This window comes from Helicoverpa zea, chromosome 23, assembly GCF_022581195.2.
Source record: "Helicoverpa zea isolate HzStark_Cry1AcR chromosome 23, ilHelZeax1.1, whole genome shotgun sequence".
Taxonomy (NCBI): Eukaryota; Metazoa; Arthropoda; class Insecta; order Lepidoptera; family Noctuidae; genus Helicoverpa; species Helicoverpa zea.
This window is the reverse complement of record NC_061474.1, coordinates 1,939,032-1,958,831: the sequence shown is the minus strand read 5'-3', so window position 1 is coordinate 1,958,831 and position 19,800 is coordinate 1,939,032. Positions and strand designations below refer to the sequence as shown.

General features: G+C 40.0%; 1 protein-coding gene and 1 long non-coding RNA gene across 3 annotated transcripts; one reads left to right on the top strand and one right to left on the bottom strand.

The window, feature by feature from the left end:
* Positions 1–649: 649 nt before the first annotated feature.
* Positions 650–14,649, bottom strand: LOC124641929 (DNA-directed RNA polymerase I subunit RPA2). Of its 2 annotated transcripts, XM_047180191.1 has the most exons (21): positions 14,450–14,649; positions 14,020–14,349; positions 13,807–13,899; positions 13,211–13,357; positions 12,757–12,784; positions 12,211–12,355; positions 11,569–11,818; positions 11,001–11,156; positions 10,114–10,280; positions 8,877–9,024; positions 8,447–8,507; positions 7,823–8,022; positions 6,692–6,845; positions 6,083–6,173; positions 5,583–5,778; positions 4,944–5,158; positions 3,954–4,092; positions 3,244–3,450; positions 2,511–2,714; positions 1,743–1,907; positions 650–907 (listed from the first exon to the last, which is right to left on the bottom strand). In XM_047180191.1, the coding sequence occupies exons 1-21, from the start codon at positions 14,534–14,536 to the stop codon at positions 701–703; spliced, it is 3,390 nt and encodes a 1,129-aa protein (XP_047036147.1). In that variant the 5' UTR covers positions 14,537–14,649; the 3' UTR covers positions 650–700. The 2 variants fall into 2 exon arrangements, with proteins under 2 accessions (XP_047036147.1, XP_047036146.1); XM_047180190.1 differs by lacking the exon at positions 12,211–12,355 and having other exon boundaries at positions 12,612–12,784.
* A 3,581-nt stretch (positions 14,650–18,230) lies between these two features.
* Positions 18,231–19,211, top strand: LOC124642089. Its single transcript, XR_006985735.1, has 2 exons — positions 18,231–18,978; positions 19,056–19,211. It is a non-coding gene; the product is annotated as an uncharacterized LOC124642089 (long non-coding RNA).
* Positions 19,212–19,800: the final 589 nt, after the last annotated feature.

Here is a 19,800-nt window from a genome sequence, read left to right as displayed (position 1 = left end):
ACAGAATAAAGAGCTTTGACTTTTACTTTGAAGATTAGAGGGTCGGGACAGAATAACAGTTACCAGTAATTTTCCTACGTATGGTTGGTTATTACTGTTTATTACTAAATTAGGCCTATTATTTTATTAAAGAGTATAGGGACAGACTAAATAATTTCGGTACAAAGCTACCTTAATCTAATTTACTTGTTCATATCTGGTTACCATGTTTTATTGTAAACAGTTTTGTTATAATAGGGGTTAAAGTATAAAATTGCCGATTTGTACTGAACATCTAAATTGTATTTTTTTTTTATTTTTAACAAGCTTATTTAATCAAAATAGTTGCCATTATTATCTATACATTGCGGCCATCTAATAGGAAGGTCATTTATGCCTTTACGATAGAACTCTTGAGGATTTTTCTCTCAAATTTTCGCAGAATCCATCTTTCTTGTTTAAGTTGAATAACAAAAACAATTGAACATCGATAATCAAATGTTTCACATTTTTTAAAAGAAGAACATCACAGAAACCATGTGAAAAAAGTTTCATTCGAAAACCTCAAACCAAGAAGACTCTATGGCAATTCAAAAACCTACTAGAATAAAACGGCAATTTCATACTTTAACCCCTAATATTAATTTAGCTCGCAAAAAAAACAGCAAGATCCATATAAACATCATTTATTAACATCTTCTTACAATCTTAAGGTCCCTATTTACGCGGTTAACGCAAGTTGTTCACTACAGTTGATCTTAACATTAATATTAACACAAGCGAGTTGTGTGACAAAGAACTTGAAGATGTATGGTATAGCTATAGACACGAGGTTGCCCTCTCCGCACAGTCGGCAAGTTTCTTTACTCGTTTCACTGCGGCCGACTATCGGCCCGAGTAATGTTCCACATTTTGAGCACAGGATTGCCTGAAATGGAAATACAAAATTATTTTTGAAACATTACCCTGAAATAGGGCACTAACAAATCTTTAGTTCAGTATTAGTATTTGTTGATAATGTGACTTCTGAGAAACGACGATTTATTTATTTATTTAACAGTTTATGTACACACACAGAATACAGAGAAGAAGAAAAATAGAACAGATAGTACAAAGGCACAGCTTATTTCATTAGAAATCTCTTCCAGCTAGCCCGTTATGAGAGAGTTAGAATAGAAAGAGTTGCAGATAGAGTGCGTAGAAAGAAAATAAGCTATAACTAAAATAAAATAATCACGAACTTAACCTAAATATGTATATATAAAATAGCTATCAATATATAATATATGTATACAAATATATAGATACACTAAATACTATAAGCATCTATGATGACAAGGAAAGATAGTGTTCCTTCAACTTACGTTTAAATAATGCAACAGTCTGGCAGCTCCTCAGCTCATTTAATGACGTTCTAAGTATGTGCAATTACTTAATGATCAGCTGTTTAGCTTATTTCTATTTTGGGGACGACTTCTAGTTTAATCGTAGCGATGGCCTATTTGATTTCCTTGAAACTGGTTACCCGATAAACCCGATACCTCTTGGTAAGACTGGTTGTCAAAGATGTATAAATGACAGTCGTGACACACACACACCAGCTGTGAAACAGCCGTTTATGAGAATTGCAAAACATTGACAAATGGTGTTGCTTACTGATTTTACCATCTTGTTTACATACATATACTCATACAAATATATACGGTCGAACTGAGACCCTCCTTTCTGGGTAGTTCGTTAAAAATAATCAATGATGCACAAACCTCAGTCTTATCGGAGCAGTGGAAGAGTCGATCATGCAGCAGGAACGCGGCGCCGTGCGACACCAGCGCGTCGCGCTCCATCTCGCCCAGCCGCACGCCGCCGCCGCGCCGCCGCCCCTTCACCGGCTGCCGGGTTAACGCGTCCACTGCACCTGTTGTGCGGACCTGGGGGGAAACATACATGAATAAATAACATATTTTATTCTATATCGCCCGTTGTTTTTAAAAAATAAGATCGGCAATACACGGACCGCTTGAAGCAGTCAGGGGCGACAGCTTCAAACTGTCGACCGCACGAATCAGTTGAACGAACGGTTCGTGTATGTGTGTACGTGGAACTCTGCAGTTCACCGTGCCTATTGCCGGCCTAAGAATCCTGAGCGACAGCGAAGGAAAAGTCGTGGTGGCCTAGTGAGCAAAGAACCAACCTCTCGTGTATGAAAGTGTGGGTTTCCAGATCAGGCAAGTATCAATGTAACTTTTCTAAGTTTGTTTGCACTTTCCAAGTATATCTTGGAGTCCAAAAACTGTGTTTCGGACACCATATTATACTGTAGGTCCCGGCTGTCACTGAACATCCTTGGCAGTCGTTACGGGTAGTCAGTGGTGAGTCTGACACCAATCTAACCAAGGGTTATTAGGTTGTGCGGGTAACTGGATTGAGGGGATCAGATAGGCAGTTCGAAAAATGCTGATTTATCAACCTAATTTGAGTAAAAGTTTACGAATTTTGAGCAAATAACGTCCATCCCTATGCCCCAATCATACCTGCCACTTATCAGACACCATATGCCTAAGCCGCTGATAGTGAATGACGCCGAAGAATATATCAGCGTCCATCTCCCGTCCGTCCACCCCGCTGTACATGCGCTCGGTGCCGTAGTAGTTGTACCCGGACGCTTCTAGTAAACGCCCGAAGTAGTTTATAGCTGTGTCCTTCTCGTTGAAACGGAATGGTGTGGCGTCGTGGACCTGAGGAACAAGAATTAGTATTATTTAAGTAGTATGTATAGTTGTTTTAGCTAGTAAAAGTTGAGATTTTAGTAAATAAAAGCTGTGAAGGACAGGTCTTGAACAGAAATACTGACTAAGGGGTATCGAATTGTCCGGTTAACTGGGTTGGGGAGGTTAGAAGTTAAACTCGAAGCTAACCCCATCATGGTTGGAAACAAGCTGAGCGGATGATTTTACCCAATTGCGTCACCAACAGGGTAATATTTTGAAGCAGCTACTTCTTTCTAGTTTATTTTTTGTTTATATTGTACTAACGACCCGGCCCAGCTTTTACGGGATAACAGTATTTCCCCACTATATAATGGATATTATTTTACATATAAACCTTCCTTTTTAATCACTCTATCTATTTAAAAAAACCGCTGCGTAGTTTAAAATATTTAAGCATACATAGAGATATAGAGACAGAGAAAGCGACTTTGTTTTATACTATGTAGTGATTATTTCTTGATGTCAGAAATAAACTTGATTTCAATTATTTACTCACATGACCATGCAAGCTAGCAGCCTTCCCCGCCATGCACTCGATCATCATAGCGATAGTCATGCGGGAAGGGAAGCCGTGAGGATTGAACAGCACATCAGGCACCAGCCCTGACTCCGTGAAGGGTAGGTCCTCGCATGCCCACTTTTGGGAACAGATTCCCTTCTGACCAGCTCGGGAAGCGAACTTGTCACCTACTGTTGGGTTACGCTGGAATAAGAATAATAAGTAAATTATATTAAAGATGGTAGTATGAATAAAAAGCTAGCTTCTGCCAGCGGCTTTACCCACATCGTTCGTCCCGTGGGAAATGATTGCCTTGCTAGATAAAAGTCATTTAATACAGAAAATATTTCTCAAATAGGTGTTATTCCTAAGATTAGCGTATTATAACTGTAGTATTAAAAGAACTTGACCATTTCGTACAGAATTTTAAGATCTACAACTTAGTCTACAACTTAGTTTTTATAAAACTAACCGTTTAAAAAACAAAAAACCTCAAACTTTGACTTTTGACCCTGAATAACTTTTGAAACACACATAATAAGTTTAAAAAGTACCATCATAATATGATGGGTATTATTTGTAATGATAAGCCCATGCTCTCGGCTAATATTTGGCTTTCCGGGAATATTTGTTAAAATGTCTAGTTTTATTTTTGAGAGTAATAGCAAATAACAAAGCTGGTTACATATAATATTAGCATATATTACCTGTAGCCGCAGCATGACGCATGCCTTCTTGAGCGGCCTGGCGCTGAAGTCCCCGCACAGCCGCACGCTGTCCACGAACACCTCCTCCTTGCCGTGGTAGCGGGACACTACGAACGTGCTCTTCTCGCCGTCGTAGAAACTAGGAACAAAATATATTCATGAAATGTTACGGTTTATCATTATATTAGCTATTCCGCGCGGTTTTATCCGCGTCCCGTGGGAACTACTGCCCGTGCCCGGGTAAAATATAGCCTATATTGACAGGGAAAAGTCTAGCATCCCAAAAGAGAATTCATCCCCCAAGCCTTGTGGGGGTCGGGTTTCAGTCTCACCGGATTCAGCTGAGTACCAGTGTTTTACAAGGAGCGACTGCCCTATCTGACTTCCTCAACCCAGTGACCCGGGCAACCCGATACCCCTTGGTTAAACTGGTGTCAGCCTTACTGGCTACTGAAAACCCGTAACGACTGCCAAAGATGTCCAATGACAGCCGAGACCTAAAATTTAACGTGCCATCCGAAACACAGTCAATGGTGTCTAAGATATACTTAGAAAGTACATACAACCTTAGAAAAGCATTGGTACTTGTCTGACCCGGAATCGAACCCACACCCTCAAGCTCGAGAGTTTGGTTCTTTACCCACGAGTTAAAAGATCTACCAATAAAATATTATTCTTTACCTGTAGAAAGGATCTTCTGGCTTAACCCTAGCTCCTACAGCGGGTAGGCCATCATCATCGATGTGCTTGCCGAGGTCAGGCTTGGATGGGTCGCGGCAGAAGTAAGAAGCAGGGTGAGCGAGTTCTATGAAGTCTATTATAAGTCTTACCATCATCATCTCCCGAGCCTTTTCCCAACTATGTTGGGGTCGGCTTCCAGTCTAACCGGATGCAGCTGTGTACCAGTGCTTTACAAGGAGCGACTGCCTATCTGACCTCCTCAACCCAGTTTATTATATGTCCTAACAATGCAATAATATTGAAATTTACCTGTAGAAAGGATCCTCCGGTTTAACCCTAGCTCCGACAGCGGGTAGGCCATCATCATCGATGTGCTTGCCGAGGTCAGGCTTGGATGGGTCGCGGCAGAAGTAAGAAGCAGGATGAGCTAGTTCTATAAAGTCTGCTTTGTAAACAGAGCCGGCGGCAAAACCTCGCTCGTATGAAGATTTGTTTATTATCATAGCGTCTTCCATGTCGTAGCCCTGGAGAAATAAAAATAATATAAAAAACTGTAGTGCTTCGACACGGATTTACTCGCATTTTGAGGTTTTCAAAATTTGCTCGTATGTTTTTCTAGGTACCCAACCCAAAAGAGCAAAAGTTTGTCACATTTTTACATATTCTATCTACACTATTGAAAGTGAAAGCTCTTGAATATCACTTCGAAATTCAATATTATTTAATAAATTTTGACTTTCATAAGTTCTTTCAAAGACCCATTTACCACATTAACATAAGTTTCTGTTCAAACGACTATTTATTATGAATTTTCATGTTCAATTTCCAAAATAAACTTTTTAAATAAAAACTGACATTATTTCCATATAATTGATCATCATTGGAAAGCAATTCTATATATTATTTTTATTTAAATAAAATATGTTTCTTTTATCAAAATATACTCACCGTATAAGAAATAACAGCAACAATAGCATTGGTCCCACAAGGATAGTCATCCAGCCCTATATTATCGTAATGTGTCGGTCTAAACAGAGGCGTGGCCGGGGTCTGCAGTCTGTACAGTTTGGTCTCCGCATTCGTTAACCACGTGTGAATAGGTGTACCCATTGTTTGTTTACCCATCTGGCATTGGTACATGTTACTGGAAAAAATTAAAAAAATAAGTGTAATTATTATTATATGCCATTTAAATATGATGAAAATTGAATGCGGCTAGGAATCAATGTAAATACATTAAAGACAAGTATTTCAAGCAGTAGTTTGTTTAATATGTATTTGTGTAACAAACATCCGATTTGTCAATCTCCTCCATTTTGGAAAGTCGGTTAACAAAATTTGACATACCGAGATAAAAAAAAAATGTTTTCTGTCCTTATCGTCATTCAAATTAATTTAACCAAAGTTTTTTTTGTCAACACTTTGCCAAAGAAACATAGAGGTCTTACCGTGGCGACTGGTTACAATCCGGCATGGGTACGAGTTGTGCCAAGTTGCTCATGAAAGCCGTCTGCGATAATTCCACGTGAGTCGTTTTACCTGAAATTACAATTTTAAAAGTAGGTAAGGGGTACATTTAGTTTGTGTGACGGTTCATATGCTATTGGAATAGCTGTGAAAGTGAAATGGTCCATACTACTTAAGGTGAGGGGTGAGAAAATTAGTTTTTATATCATAATTTCTGTTTTTTTTTTTTTTTTAATTAACGAATTTAATAACGAGAGTAACGGCCGCGGGGATCGGTCGATCTTGAGGCTAAATAACGCTTGGCACGGTTGATCTGTGGATGGGTGCCCATCTTGTCATGACGAGGTCCCGGCTGTCATGTGAACATCTTCAGTTGTCATTGTGGATAGTCAGAAGCCATAAAGTCTAACAACTGGTCTTACCATGAGGTAAGGTATTATCGGAAGACTTATATAACTGGGTTAAGGAGGTCAGATACGCAGTAACTCCATGTTATTTCTTGTCTCCTAAAAAAAAAACCTATAACTTTCTCCAGAAATATTGATGCCATTGCTATTGTGAACATGTGTGTATGTCTGTGTATATATTACCTTTAATGATCTCATTGTGTGTGACGGCGATGTCGAGGTACAGTTGTTCCATGGTGCCGATCAGCTCGAGCTGCTGACTGCTGCTGTTGATGACGGGCCGCATGAGACGACACTCGCTCGTCATCAGGAATACGCCCGCGTATTGGGAGCATATCTATATGAAACAATATAAAAATATATATAAGTCAGTCAGCAAAAACAAAAGAGCAAAAGAGTGACAAATCTTTTTGAACTCCATAGTAGGTACACTTTACTGAACCAAGCGCCAATTTCAACCCTACAAAACCCACTACCACTGAAAAATAAATAAAATATGAGCTATTTTGTATGTATTGATTGTACTTACTAGGTATATAAATAATTTTGCACGCCGTAAGACAAAATATCGGGACTGTTAGCAAAATATTTATTACCATCATAACATGATGGTAATATACAACATGTAACGTAATTAGCGCACACCCTCAAACACCCTAATTAGAATATTATGTTATGATCATAATACACACACTGAATTTTTAATTAAACATGTATATGCATTGTTATTTACTAAATTAGTTATACCAATTCTTGGAGAACTTTTTGGTCATACTACTACGCACGCAAATATCGCGCCGCGCGCCGCTCGACTCGACACAACATAACGAAACTACGGAAAAAGCCGACAATACACGAAGTCTTATTACTTTGAGTTACGGTCTATTTGAATTTGTTTTGACTGTACAGGGTTAATATGACAATAATTTCCGTAGTTTTAATTATTTTTGGGAAAAAAAATATCTATATTAAAAATGATATAAATCGATTCAGTAAACGATTCTGAACAAACTAATTTCAGGATGTGCGTTAATTAAGTTACATGTTGTATATACAGATATTATCTGTATACGTACCTATATTATTGGCAAATAAATAATTCTTATTCTTGTGTCGAAAAAAGTAGCCTCTTTGTTAAACCAGGGTACCACATATCTATATACCAAATTTTAACCAAATTGGTCTAGCCGTTTTTGCGTGAAAGAATAACAAACATACATCCATACATTCTCACAAACTTTCACATTTATAATATTAGCGGGAAGTAGGTATAGTAGAAAGTAGGATTAAAATTGCCAATTTCAAACCACCCACCTGCTTCTTCGGCACAACCACGATCTCCGTAGTAATAGGCACCTCCTCCCCCTTAATCTTGAGGGTTCGGAGGTAGGCAGCTGACTTGTCCACCGTATCCTCGGCGAAGTAGCCCACCAGCTTGCCGTCGACGAACACTGGGTACTTGTACACGTCACGGGAGAGGGGGGTTTGAGATACCGAACTGATCGGTTCCATACCTGGGTAGAGATCAGTTTTCTTAAAACTTGTTCTACCACTTCTTCTTCCCAGCAAAACACATAGGAAATGGTGAAGAAGAATGGTGAATGGTGAATGGCGGGCGTTTTGGTGGCTGTTTTTTGTAAATTTGACCTTCAAAAAGTGCTGATTTTCAACCTACTTTATTCAAAGTACTATTATAAGTAAGTATTTATTCAAATGACTTTTTATCTTTTATCTTACAACATAAAAACTGTTTGCTTCGAAAATGGAATGTGAATACACATATACAAAATACATGTTACTCGGGAAGAGTGTGTAGCTTTCCAATCGTGAAAGATTATTCAATTCAGTAGCTTAGGAGCTTTTAGAGAACAAACGAACAAAAAAATGTTTTCTTTTCATAACATTAGTACAGATAATATAGGCTTGCTTGGTACTCACCGCATCTCTCTAAAACTTGTGGTAAGGCTGCTACTTGCTTCGGGTCGGCGGGTTGTGTTACCTGTAGACAAAAATATAATATAATTCTTAGTATGCCGAATAGTCACTTGCTTTGACTTTTCCTGGATTATTTTCTACTTTCTATTCGTTTGAAAATGTAAAATAAATATATGAAAAAATAGTTTTTAAGTTTGATTGGTGATTCTATTTTGACAATAATGGGCAATGGCCATGGCAATGGCTTCAATGGAAGGCATGTAAATAAAGTTTCTCATCCCTCGAAAACCCGCATCTTGTCGTGCTACTTTCTTAGGAGATTTATCTCAGGGCATGGCAGTCGTTTCCGGTATTGGGTTGCTAGAGTAATTGGGTTGAGGAGGACACACATATAGACAGACACCATGGCTCGGCAGGTGGTGTCGGGTGTTACCTGTGCAGTGCAGGTGAGATGGTTGAGCAGGCCGCAGGGTGCTCCGTCGGGGGTGTGCACGGGGCACACGAAGCCCCACGCGTCGGGCAGCAGCTGCCGAGCCTCTGTGGTACGCATCTCCATGAAGAACGACCCTCGGTGGATAGACCTGGCGAGGGGAGGGGGGTATAGTTATCGGCACGAATCTTGAGCTCTGGCCTACATTTGCGCAGAAGTGATTTATTAGCAAAGAACCAATCCCGAGTGACGGCTATGACGCGATGCGCTGCGGGCCAATCACCGCTTTAGCCCGCCCCCGCGCCTCACTTCATACCGCAAAAGGGACCCAATAAATTACTACTGCGCAGGTGAAGGTCAGAGCTCAAGATTCGTGCCAATAACTATAAGAAAAGACGAATATACGACAAAACATTCAATCATTCGCACCTAACCGAAGATCCCGATCGATTCCGTGCATTGGAGAGCACGTAAATGTCGGTCCTGCGCCTGATCTCTTTCCGGTCGTGTCGGATTACCGTCCCATCGGGCGCAGAGAGTGAAGGAATAGGGAGTGCACCTGTGTCTGAGCAAATGCTCGTGCACTATAATATGTCCTGCGCAGTTGGCTAATCTCCTTACATGAGAACAGTTGCCGTAGCCGATAATCGGCTAGGAGGACATCAACCGACGATCCATCAGTATGTTGACCTTACATTTACTATACGCTCCATGCATTTTCTTTAAGATATGAACTCAAACTCAAAAACGATTATTCAAGCTTGGCTGCAAAACAGAACTTTTCGAACGTCAAAATTGAATAGTATTGCTGGGAGTTTATTCCACCACTTTTTCCCAGCAAAAACACAGGAAGCATTGCCGGATTTATATTTTTAATGAGCGTAGGCTACTTTATTTCCGCCGCCCCATGTACAAATCATACAAATAATAATTTTCCATTTGTAGTAAATTCAGCAAAGGGGACCTTTTTACTTTTTAGGGCTGAACTATTATAAAACCAGTGGACGTGTTTGACTTTTATATTCTGAAATCTGCCGCCCGTGTGACGCTGCCACCCCTAGGTCGCGGCCTATACGGCCTATTCATAAATCCAGGACTGATAGGAAGTGGTGAAGTGCGGGCGTTTTGGGGGCTATATTTTGTGCTGATTTTCAGCCTACTTTGAATAAATGACTTTTTTATTATACATACACACTCACAATCTTTCACCTTCATAATGTGAAAAGTAATGAATACTTACTTGAAATGAGACATATAGCGCATCCGATTAATATTCTCAGCTACAATAGTGAGTCCCTTGTACTGTGCGAGTGTCACGTTGTTGGAGGGAGCGTTGCCGGTCGCCAGGAAGGTTTCCATCTTCTGCTCCAAGTTGCCTGAACTGCGGAGCATTTGTTGTAGCTCGTGCTAAGGACAAATGTTTTAATTATTATGGGTTATATTAGTAAAAAAATAATAGTTTTAAAAACTAAAAAAACACGCTAGTCATGTATTGTCATCGGAACTCAGAGCGTGTGCAAAATTACATCGTAACAAATTACACCCTAATCGAAGACCAGGAAGTGGGTCACATTTAGACTCCAAGATTTTCTTACATACATAGTTAGTTATAGGTGAAGCTAATATAAGCGTGTTTAAAATATATATAAGGGTGCGTCTACCCGGTGCATGTAGCCGGAGCAAGTTAACACGCGTCGCGTGACGCGAGCACGCGGGTGGGTTGCTTGGTACATGCGCGAGTCGCTGGACTGCATGCAACCTGCGCATGTGCCTCAACATGCGCAAGCTATGCGCACCGTGTAGATGCACCCTAAGAAATCAATTCATGATTTCCGAGACATTAAATAGAAGAAAAATTCAGTTGGGAAGGCATGGGGAAGCAAAATAAGTAGGTATTTTAGATTGCTGACATAAAATACATATTGAAAATAATCTTTTGATTTCAAAAGTAATCTATTCATCCAAGTTTGATAAATTCATCCGATAAAATCCTACCTATTTGTTGTACCTATATATAGGTACTTACCCATATTTGCAAATAAACTTATATTTAACATTTGCAATAAAATTATGAAACTTTTCTAAAGAAGTCAGTTAAATAACTTAAAACTTTCAAATAAAACTCACCGTTCCGATGACAAGTTTCTTGCTAGTCTTAGCTTTCTTGATGATCTGTATCCTGACATTGGTGATCAGCTGCTGAAGACGTTCCTTCAGGATCTGAAGGTATAGATGTCCACCGACTAGGAGCTCTTGGACCATCACTGCGTCAGCACCTTCTACCTGTTAAAGAATTAAATTAAAATTATTTGTCTGTTGTTTATGTAGGGGCGTTCAGAACAGGAGGAGGAGTACATAAGGGGAGTAGATAGGAGGAGTACGTAAGAGGATTACATAAGAGGAGCACATAAGGGAGTACATAAGAGAAGTACATAAAGGATTACATAATGGGAGTACGTAAGGAAGTACATAAGAGAGTAGATAAGGGAGTAAATAAGAGGCGTACATAAGGGAGCACATAAGAGTACAAAATAGGAGTACATAAGAGAATACATAAGAGGAGTTCATAAGAGGAGTACATGATAGAGTACATAAGGGAGTACATCAGAGAGTACATAAGAGGAGTACATAAGGGAGTAGATAAGAGAGTACATAAGGGAGTTCATAAGAGAGTAATATGAAAATTTCAACCTACCTTACACTTATTCTGCACCAAATCATATAGTTTCTGAGCCATGAAGACGAGGGCATTGAACTTATCCTTGTGTTCCTTCAAGTGTATCAACACACAGCGGTTGATGAGGAAGTGGGCTGCATCCAGGTCTGAGGCCCAGGGCGGCAGGTCGTAGAGCTTGGGCCTGAACATCCGCCCTAGGTATGAGAGACACTCGTGTGAGGAGTGCAGACCTTCTTCGTGGAGCTCTCGGAGCATGTTTTGGATGCAACTGGAAAAGAAGGATTTTTTTTTTATAGACTAGTAAATCGGTGTTCGAAGCGAGAGATAACGCATCGCAGGATGTGGACCTCTCAATCGTCAAGTGGAAAGGACCAAATAATCTGATTATAGCTGGGAGGGCTGATGGAAGACAGAAGATTTTCCCGAAGAACATAGACTATATTCTATCCCGGTACGGGCAGCAGTTCCAGCGGTACGGTACTATATCACTACATAGTATGCTTAAATCTTTAAAACTACGCAACAGATTTTTATAGAGTGATTGAAGAGGAAGGTCTATATGTATAATAAAATCCATTAAATAGTGGGGAAATACTGCTATCCCGTGGGAAGAAAGGGTGGGTCGTTAGTATATTCTAAATCCAATAAAAAACCACTAACTTGACATAATACAGATCATTCTTCTTCCCGTGCAGCAGCAACCTGTAGATGTAGTGGTCGGGCCAGTCCACCAGACACTTCATGATGAGCAGCAGTGGAGCGTAGTACATCATCTTGCGGTACGAGAACATTAACTTGCACGTCCCTTCACACAGTTGGCAAAATGGCTAGTATCTTAATTTCCACAGCCTTTTTCAGCTTTTTCAGCCCAACTATGTTGGGTCGACTTCCAGTCTAACCAGATGTAGCTGTGTATCAGTGTTTTATAAGGAGCGACTGCCCTATCTGACCTCCTCAACCCAGTTACCCGGGCCACTTACTATCCCTTGGTACGACTGGTGCCAGACTTACTGGCTTCTGACTACCCAAAACGGCTTAAAAATCCAATAAAAAATACTAACTTGACATAATACAGATCATTCTTCTTCCCGTGCAGCAGCAGCCTGTAGATGTAGTGGTCGGGCCAGTCCACCAGACACTTCATGATGAGCAGTAGTGGAGCGTAATACATCATCTTGCGGTACGAGAACATTAACTTGCACGTACCGTTGTTTAGGAAGTGAAGGACGTTGTTCTGAAAGTATACAAATATTGTTGCATTCATTTATACAAAATATGTAAGTAGTATATGATTCAATGTTATAATATTTCATGGTGATCTGTAACACAGGGGTAACTTAAATCAGATACCATTCTCTTAAAATTGTATTATGTATGTACTTAACACATTATTATTTATGTATAGTATTTTCTGAGGGCCTTAGATGCTTGATATAAATAAATAAATTTTAAAAAATATATAACAGAAATGACTGTTTACCAGAGAATCAATGAATGTGTGAAAGAAATAGGTGTGGAACAATTAAAAATGCATTCTATGTAGATTTATTTTTTGCTTAAGAACTCAATTTGTAGAAGCTGATTTATTGCAAAAGAGGAATAACTCATTCAGTACTACATGCTTTTAAAACCATGTAGAACATAATTAAAATATACTCACTGTACTTGTCTGATCGGAAGTAACACATCGGACCATGACACCGTAGTCGGAGAACAGGTTCCCTCTCATCCTCCACCCTGACCGCTTGATGGCAACCGGATAGTTCCGTCTCGTCACTAGAAGCATGCGAGCTAGTCGCTCATGACCCTGAAAGTTGTAGAATGTTACATTTAAACTTTTATTGTGAGTAATTTTATAAGAAGCTAGGGAACTGTTATAGAGCAAGATACCAGGACCTGAGAAATGGCCTATCACATATTTTTGTCCATCAGAAAATAAGTAAGTTCTGGAGGCCCTGGGGTCTTGGGCCATTAGGCTGCAATGGATTGCAGCATTATCTTCATAGTGGCAAATACAAGATGGACACTAATTATAACAATTTTCTATGTGGTGCTTGGTGCCTCAAGTCTTTAATACAATAAAATATAGTCATAGTAATTTGAAAGATGTGTAGATCGAGGAAATAATTACCTGTTTATTACAAAATAAAAACTAATTGCTTGTGAGGTGACCAGTTGCGAGATATTTTCATATAATAAACACAATTCAGTACCTACAGTTAACTAGTTAATATAACATTGTTATGTTTAAATTACCTTAACAATGAAATATCCACCCCACTCGTCAGCGTGTTCATTGTGTTCCACCAATTCTTCAGGAGAGAGGTCTGCTAAGTGGCACATTTTCGACTGAAAATATTTAATAATACTCATTTAAATACCACAAGCTTACAAGAAAGTGGAAAATAACTTAACTATTTTGAACAATTAACATAACTTTTTTATGCAAGCTAGTAAGTTAACACCTACCTTAACCATGATAGGCAAAGATCCAAGTGACCTATCCACTGTAATATTTTTCTCATCAATCGTAACTGTCATTCGTATCTTAAAGTCCCCTTTGTAAGTAGCAGCTCTTTGTCGGCACTCTGTAGGCAGTACCGTCTGGTTCTTAACACCCACAGCCTCCATAGGAACACTGGGTTTAGCGAACCCAGCCTCATCTATAGTTATTTTAACCCTTTCTCCGGTAGGAGACTCAAACTCGGCTGGAACAAGGTCCGCGATTGCAGCTTGCAAACCATCGCCCAACATATAGTTGAAAGAGTCTATATGAGGTGCTCCAAGGCATTGTAGATACTGCAAACCAATAACACATTGTTCCAAATTTACAATTATAATGTAAAAACGTGTAAAATTAAAGAAAAATATCAAATAAATAATGTCATAGGTTACATACGGGGTTTGCGATTTTAGGCGGCTTCCGGTAGTCCGGATTGCTTGTATAAGCTAAGGAAGGATTCTTGGCTATTTTCTTTTGATTCATCTTGCTGATAGTATTCACATTTAGGATAGTATTGCTAATAGAAAATGCATGCGATTGTAACAATAACACACCGACCGAATACCCGCACGTGTTTTGAAATATTAAATGTCAAGTGTCAACACGATAAGAAACGTCAACGTCAACACCATTTGTAACATTCGTAGAAGAGACATTTTATTAGTAAATGCGGCCATGATCACCCTGGTGATGGTTGCAGCATTTCTGAGGCGGAGGCATTTTGTGTGCTCTGCTCGGGGAATCATTTTGCGAATAGCAAATCTTGCCCGGAGCTGGGCAGACAGAAGGCCATTAAGACCGTTATGGCTGAGAAGTCCCTCTCATATGCTGAGGCCAACAAAACTATCCCAATTGTTTCTCGCAACTACGCGAATGCTACAAAAGCAGTTCCTGCCCCCACTCAGTCATATCGCAAAACCGTTTTTCTTAAGCCGAAGACCCATGCCCCTCTATCTCCCTCTTACGATAAAGCTGCTCATCAGCAAATCATTAACTCCCCTGCATCTTCACAGCCTGATGGCTGCGCTTTAAATAACCCATTCGTCGATAATAATACTTCATCACTGATAGAAATTCTTGTTAAACTTTTAAGTACAATTTTATCTTCTAATAATGCACAAATACCGTCCAACGTTGCCTATCAACTAGTTAACTTGCTCTCAAATATTAAAAATGGCGTCCCGTCAAATATTCCTACAATGGAATGTGAGGAGCGTGTGGCATAAGAAACACGACCTCATATTCCTTCTCAATAAATTCAAGCCTTTGGCTTGCTCAATTGCTGAGACTTGGCTTACCCCGAGTCTCAGTTTTAATATACCACTTTTTAATATTCTCAGATGTGACAGATCTGATGGCTATGGAGGGTCGGCTCTCCTTGTTAATAATCGTGTTCCACTCTCAACCCTAAGCCTTTCTGCTCTGGATGGTGACATGAATGTAGTCGCAGGTAGAGTTGAAGGTATCACAGTTTTATCTGTCTATATCTCCCACCCACAGCACAGGTTCTTAGGTACTATTAGAGACATCCTAAACAATATTGTAGGACCCGTCCTTGTTATGGGTGATTTCAACTGTCACCATTTTAGATGGGGTTCCAATCGCTGTGATTCTTTTGGGGAAGGTTTAGTAGAAATCTTGGATGACCTAGACCTTTGCATCCTAAATGATGGTAGTCCTACTCGTAGATCCCTCCCCGGTCAGCAAAAGAGTTGTGTAGACCTCACATTCTGTTCAGTAGAGTTGGCGGCATCAATTCATTGGGAATGTACTAGCCTTACGCATGGTAGCGACCATTACCCTATTGTTATAACTTTTCTTAATAAAACCTATTTAGAGAAAACTTCTCCTCCACTATTGAAGTACAACCTGACCAAACCTGATTGGTCGAAGTTTTCATCTTTACTGGAGGAGAAAATCAGTTCCCAAGTTTCTTCTGGTCACTGCCATGCTAAGAGTTGTTACGATGGCTTTATCTCGGCCATTACTTCAAGTGCAGACACTTCCTTTTCATTGCGTAACTCTGCCAGAAATAAAATCCCGTCACCGCCGTGGTGGGATCAAGAATGCACATCGGCTGTCAAAGAAAGGAAAGAGGCCGAAAAACAGTACAATGAAGCGATGAATAGCGACAATCTCCTACGGTACAGACGAGTGTTTGCTCAATCTCGGCGGCTTCTTCATAAGAAGAAACGTCGTGGTTGGGTTAAGTTTTGCACTTCTCTATCCCCTTCCACTCCCATATCAGCAGTATGGAAGAGCATTAACCGTTTTAGGCGAGGCTGCTCCCCATCTATCTCCTCCCCCATCACGAGAGAAACTGCTGAATCCTTCTTCGACAAAATTGCTCCAGCCTATGTTCCTTCATTTCCAGAACTTCTGCTACCGCCTGTAAATATTTTGGACGATCCTATGAATGAACCATTTTCGTTGGAGGAACTTGATGCGGTGTTACGTCATGTTAGGGATTCCGCCCCAGGCATAGACGGCATACCGTACTCATTTGTAGCTCATTCCGGTTCTCAAGCTAAGCAATACTTCCTGGAAATTATCAATTATTGCTATCAATATGGTTGGGTTCCTGACCAGTGGAAAGTCCAAATAGTTATTCCGCTCTTGAAACCTGGCAAGACTGCTGATGATCCGAATGGCCTTAGACCAATTGCTTTGTCCTCAGTGTTGGCCAAGTTACTGGAACACTTAATTAAAAATAGGCTTGAGTGGTTGGTTGAGTTTAGGGATTTACTGCCGAGCCACCAGTTTGGCTTTAGAAAGGGGCTTAGTACCATGGATAGTGTGGCAATTTTGGTAACCGACATCCGTACAGCCTTTTCCAAAAATGAATCTGCTGTAGCCGCATTCCTTGACATATCTTCCGCATACGACAGCGTTCTTCTTCCAGTTCTCAGGCAGAAACTGCAACAGCTGAGGATTCCGGGTAAGATGGTACAATGTATATGCGCACTTCTTATGTCTCGCTCATTAATGCTCAGAGTGCAGGGGGAGGTATTCGAGGTGAGGCAGACGTGGAAGGGCCTTCCTCAAGGCTCTGTTCTAAGCCCTTTACTCTACAATCTTTACACGGCAGACATTGGCTCCAGCCTTAATTCTAATTGTCATTTACTGCAATACGCTGATGATCTGGCGTTGTATGTTGTCAATCCATCCATCGAGGATGCTGCCACATCTCTCTGTCTCTCCCTGGACTCTCTGCACACATGGCTTCTGGACCATGGTCTCTCATTATCCGCCCCAAAAAGCTCGGTAGTGATCTTCTCCCGAAAACGACTGATCCCTCAGGTCTCAGTGAACATCCAAGGTCAAGGCATCCCCATAGCCAAAAAGGCAAAATTTTTAGGGGTTTATTTAGATTCAAAATTATCCGGTATTCACCACATAAATTATCTAATCAAAAGATGCGAACGAGTCATCTCCATTTTGAAAGCTCTTTCTGGGGTCTGGTGGGGGGCACACCCCTTCACTATGAAATTAATTTATAATGCTTTAGTCCGTAGCATTCTGGATTATGGGTCACACTTGGTGATTCCTGGTAACAAGGGTGCCTTGGCCGGCTTAGATAGGATCCAATCTCAATGCCTCCGGATCATCACAGGTTGCATGAAGTCGTCGCCTATTAACGCCTTACAGGTCGAATGCGCTGAACCTCCTTTAGCCCTGAGACGTCAGTACCTTGCTTCCCGTTTTTTGTCCAGGGTTATTCCTAAATCATCCCATCCTCTCATCCCAAAACTCAGAGAGCTTGACACTCTTTGTCACAGCTCAAAATATTGGGAACATAAAGAAATCCCCTTATTCCTTAAAGCATTCCGATTTTTTCAAAATTTAGAATCTCCTATTGCATCACATCCCAGGCTTCCTTTATTTAATTATCCCTATGATGTACTTTGCTTCACTCCTAATATATTTTATAATATTGGCATATCTAAAAACTCCCCATCGGCAAATTCGACCTTTAATGCGGTTTTGGGTGAACGATGGTCTGGGTTTCAAAGGTTCTTCACGGATGCTTCCAAATTCAATGACGGTTATACTGGAGCCGCGGTTTATTACCAGAACTCGAAAATTATTATGAAATTAAGATGCCCAAAGGAGTCTTCTATATTTACAGGCGAGTGCGTGGCATTATTGGAAGCTTGTCACTATATAGAGTCCCATGAGATCAACTTCGGAGTTATCTTTACTGACTCCCTTAGTTGCCTCCAAGCCCTATCCCAGAATCCCTTTAGATCTAAACTCCATTGTCCTATTGTCCTAGATATCAAAAAGTCCCTTTTCTCTTGCACTCGGCAAGAGAAAGTTGTCCACCTAGTTTGGATTCCCAGTCATTGCGGTATAACGGGAAATGAATGTGCCGACGCATTGGCTAAAGATGCATGCACATCTGAATCAGCGGACCTTGCACACTTCTCCCTTCAAGGGCATGACCTACTAAACGTACCTAAATTGAGTCTTGAGACCTCGTGGCAGGAATGGTGGAATATCTCCAGCAGAAAGAAGGGTAGTTCGTACTACGCTATCCAACCGGCAGTAAAATCGAAACCGTGGTTTACTCGTTTTAAAAAATACCCTAAACAAGTTATTTCGGTTCTATGCAGGATACGTTTAGGACATTGTTGTACTCCGGTCTTCTTGCGCAAAATTCGGGTGCAGGACTCATCTCTCTGCGAGTGTGGACTGGATGAGGGTTCCCTGGACCATATATTTTTTAATTGTCCCAATAACTCATCTTTTGATTTATATGGTCGTCTCCAAAAACTGAAGATTCCTCTCCCTACTAATTTCCGTTCCCTCTTAACTTACTCCTGTCCAGAACTGCTCCAGGCGCTATTGATGTCCATCCATCGTAATAATATTAAATTATAAACTCTGGCCTATCTATTTAGACCACTGTTTGTATAAATGTGGTATATATGTTACTTGTTTTATGTTACTAACATTTTGTTATTATTTATATATGTAAATGTATTTCTGTTTGTTTCAGTGCCGTCCTACTAACACGATAAGTTACACAAGTTTGACTACAACATCAACTTAATTTTGTCTTTTTGTCAATCACAAGCACTACTTGCTTCTCCTTCCACTTGTCATTGGCAGAATCGTCGACGTTTGCATCGACATGGATTGCCATAAATAAAAATAGAATAGAATAGAGACATTTTATTTCTATGAAAACTTGTAAACAGTTTGTAAATAACTAAATAACTCTGCAAATATTTTTCTTTTTAATAAGTGAAAGTGTTAAATACACAAAGGGTCATTTATATACATTTCAATTGATTCATTTAAAAAAAAATTTAAAATTCACTTGTTCAATAAGCGAATTAAAAAAATCACTTCCTTGTTTTCTATGGTAGAGCAAAACCCCGATAATCACTTACAGATAATCACTGTAAGTGATTAACTGGCTCAATGCATGAATGTTATCGACCTTTTGACTTCTGACTGTACGATTCCTACTTAAAGTTTGCCAAGGTGTTCCAATGGCAGCTGGGATTACTCACTAAATTAACTTGGAAGATAGAAGTAACACACAATAACCGACACCGGAGATTTATCCAGCAGTTGCACACAGAAGATTACTTATTATTGTAAATATTACAGAAGATTTCAGGGAACAGAAAATAAATTATTTATTCTGATAAATTTTTATTCATGAACGCATCCGTAACTTTATAAGTTTTGTCTTTGGTACACTATTCGTCGAAGTTGTACGAAGTTGATATCGT

Coding starts and splice junctions, on each gene's coding strand:
- LOC124641929 (XM_047180190.1), bottom strand. CDS start 14,536: ATGAATCAAAAGAAAATAGCCAAGAATCCTTCCTTAGCTTATACAAGC. Junction 8,508..8,876: donor ATCTCACCTGCACTGCACAG/GTAACACCCGAC, acceptor TTTTGTCTACAG/GTAACACAACCCGCCGACCC. Junction 6,846..7,822: donor TGGTTGTGCCGAAGAAGCAG/GTGGGTGGTTTG, acceptor TGTTTCATATAG/ATATGCTCCCAATACGCGGG.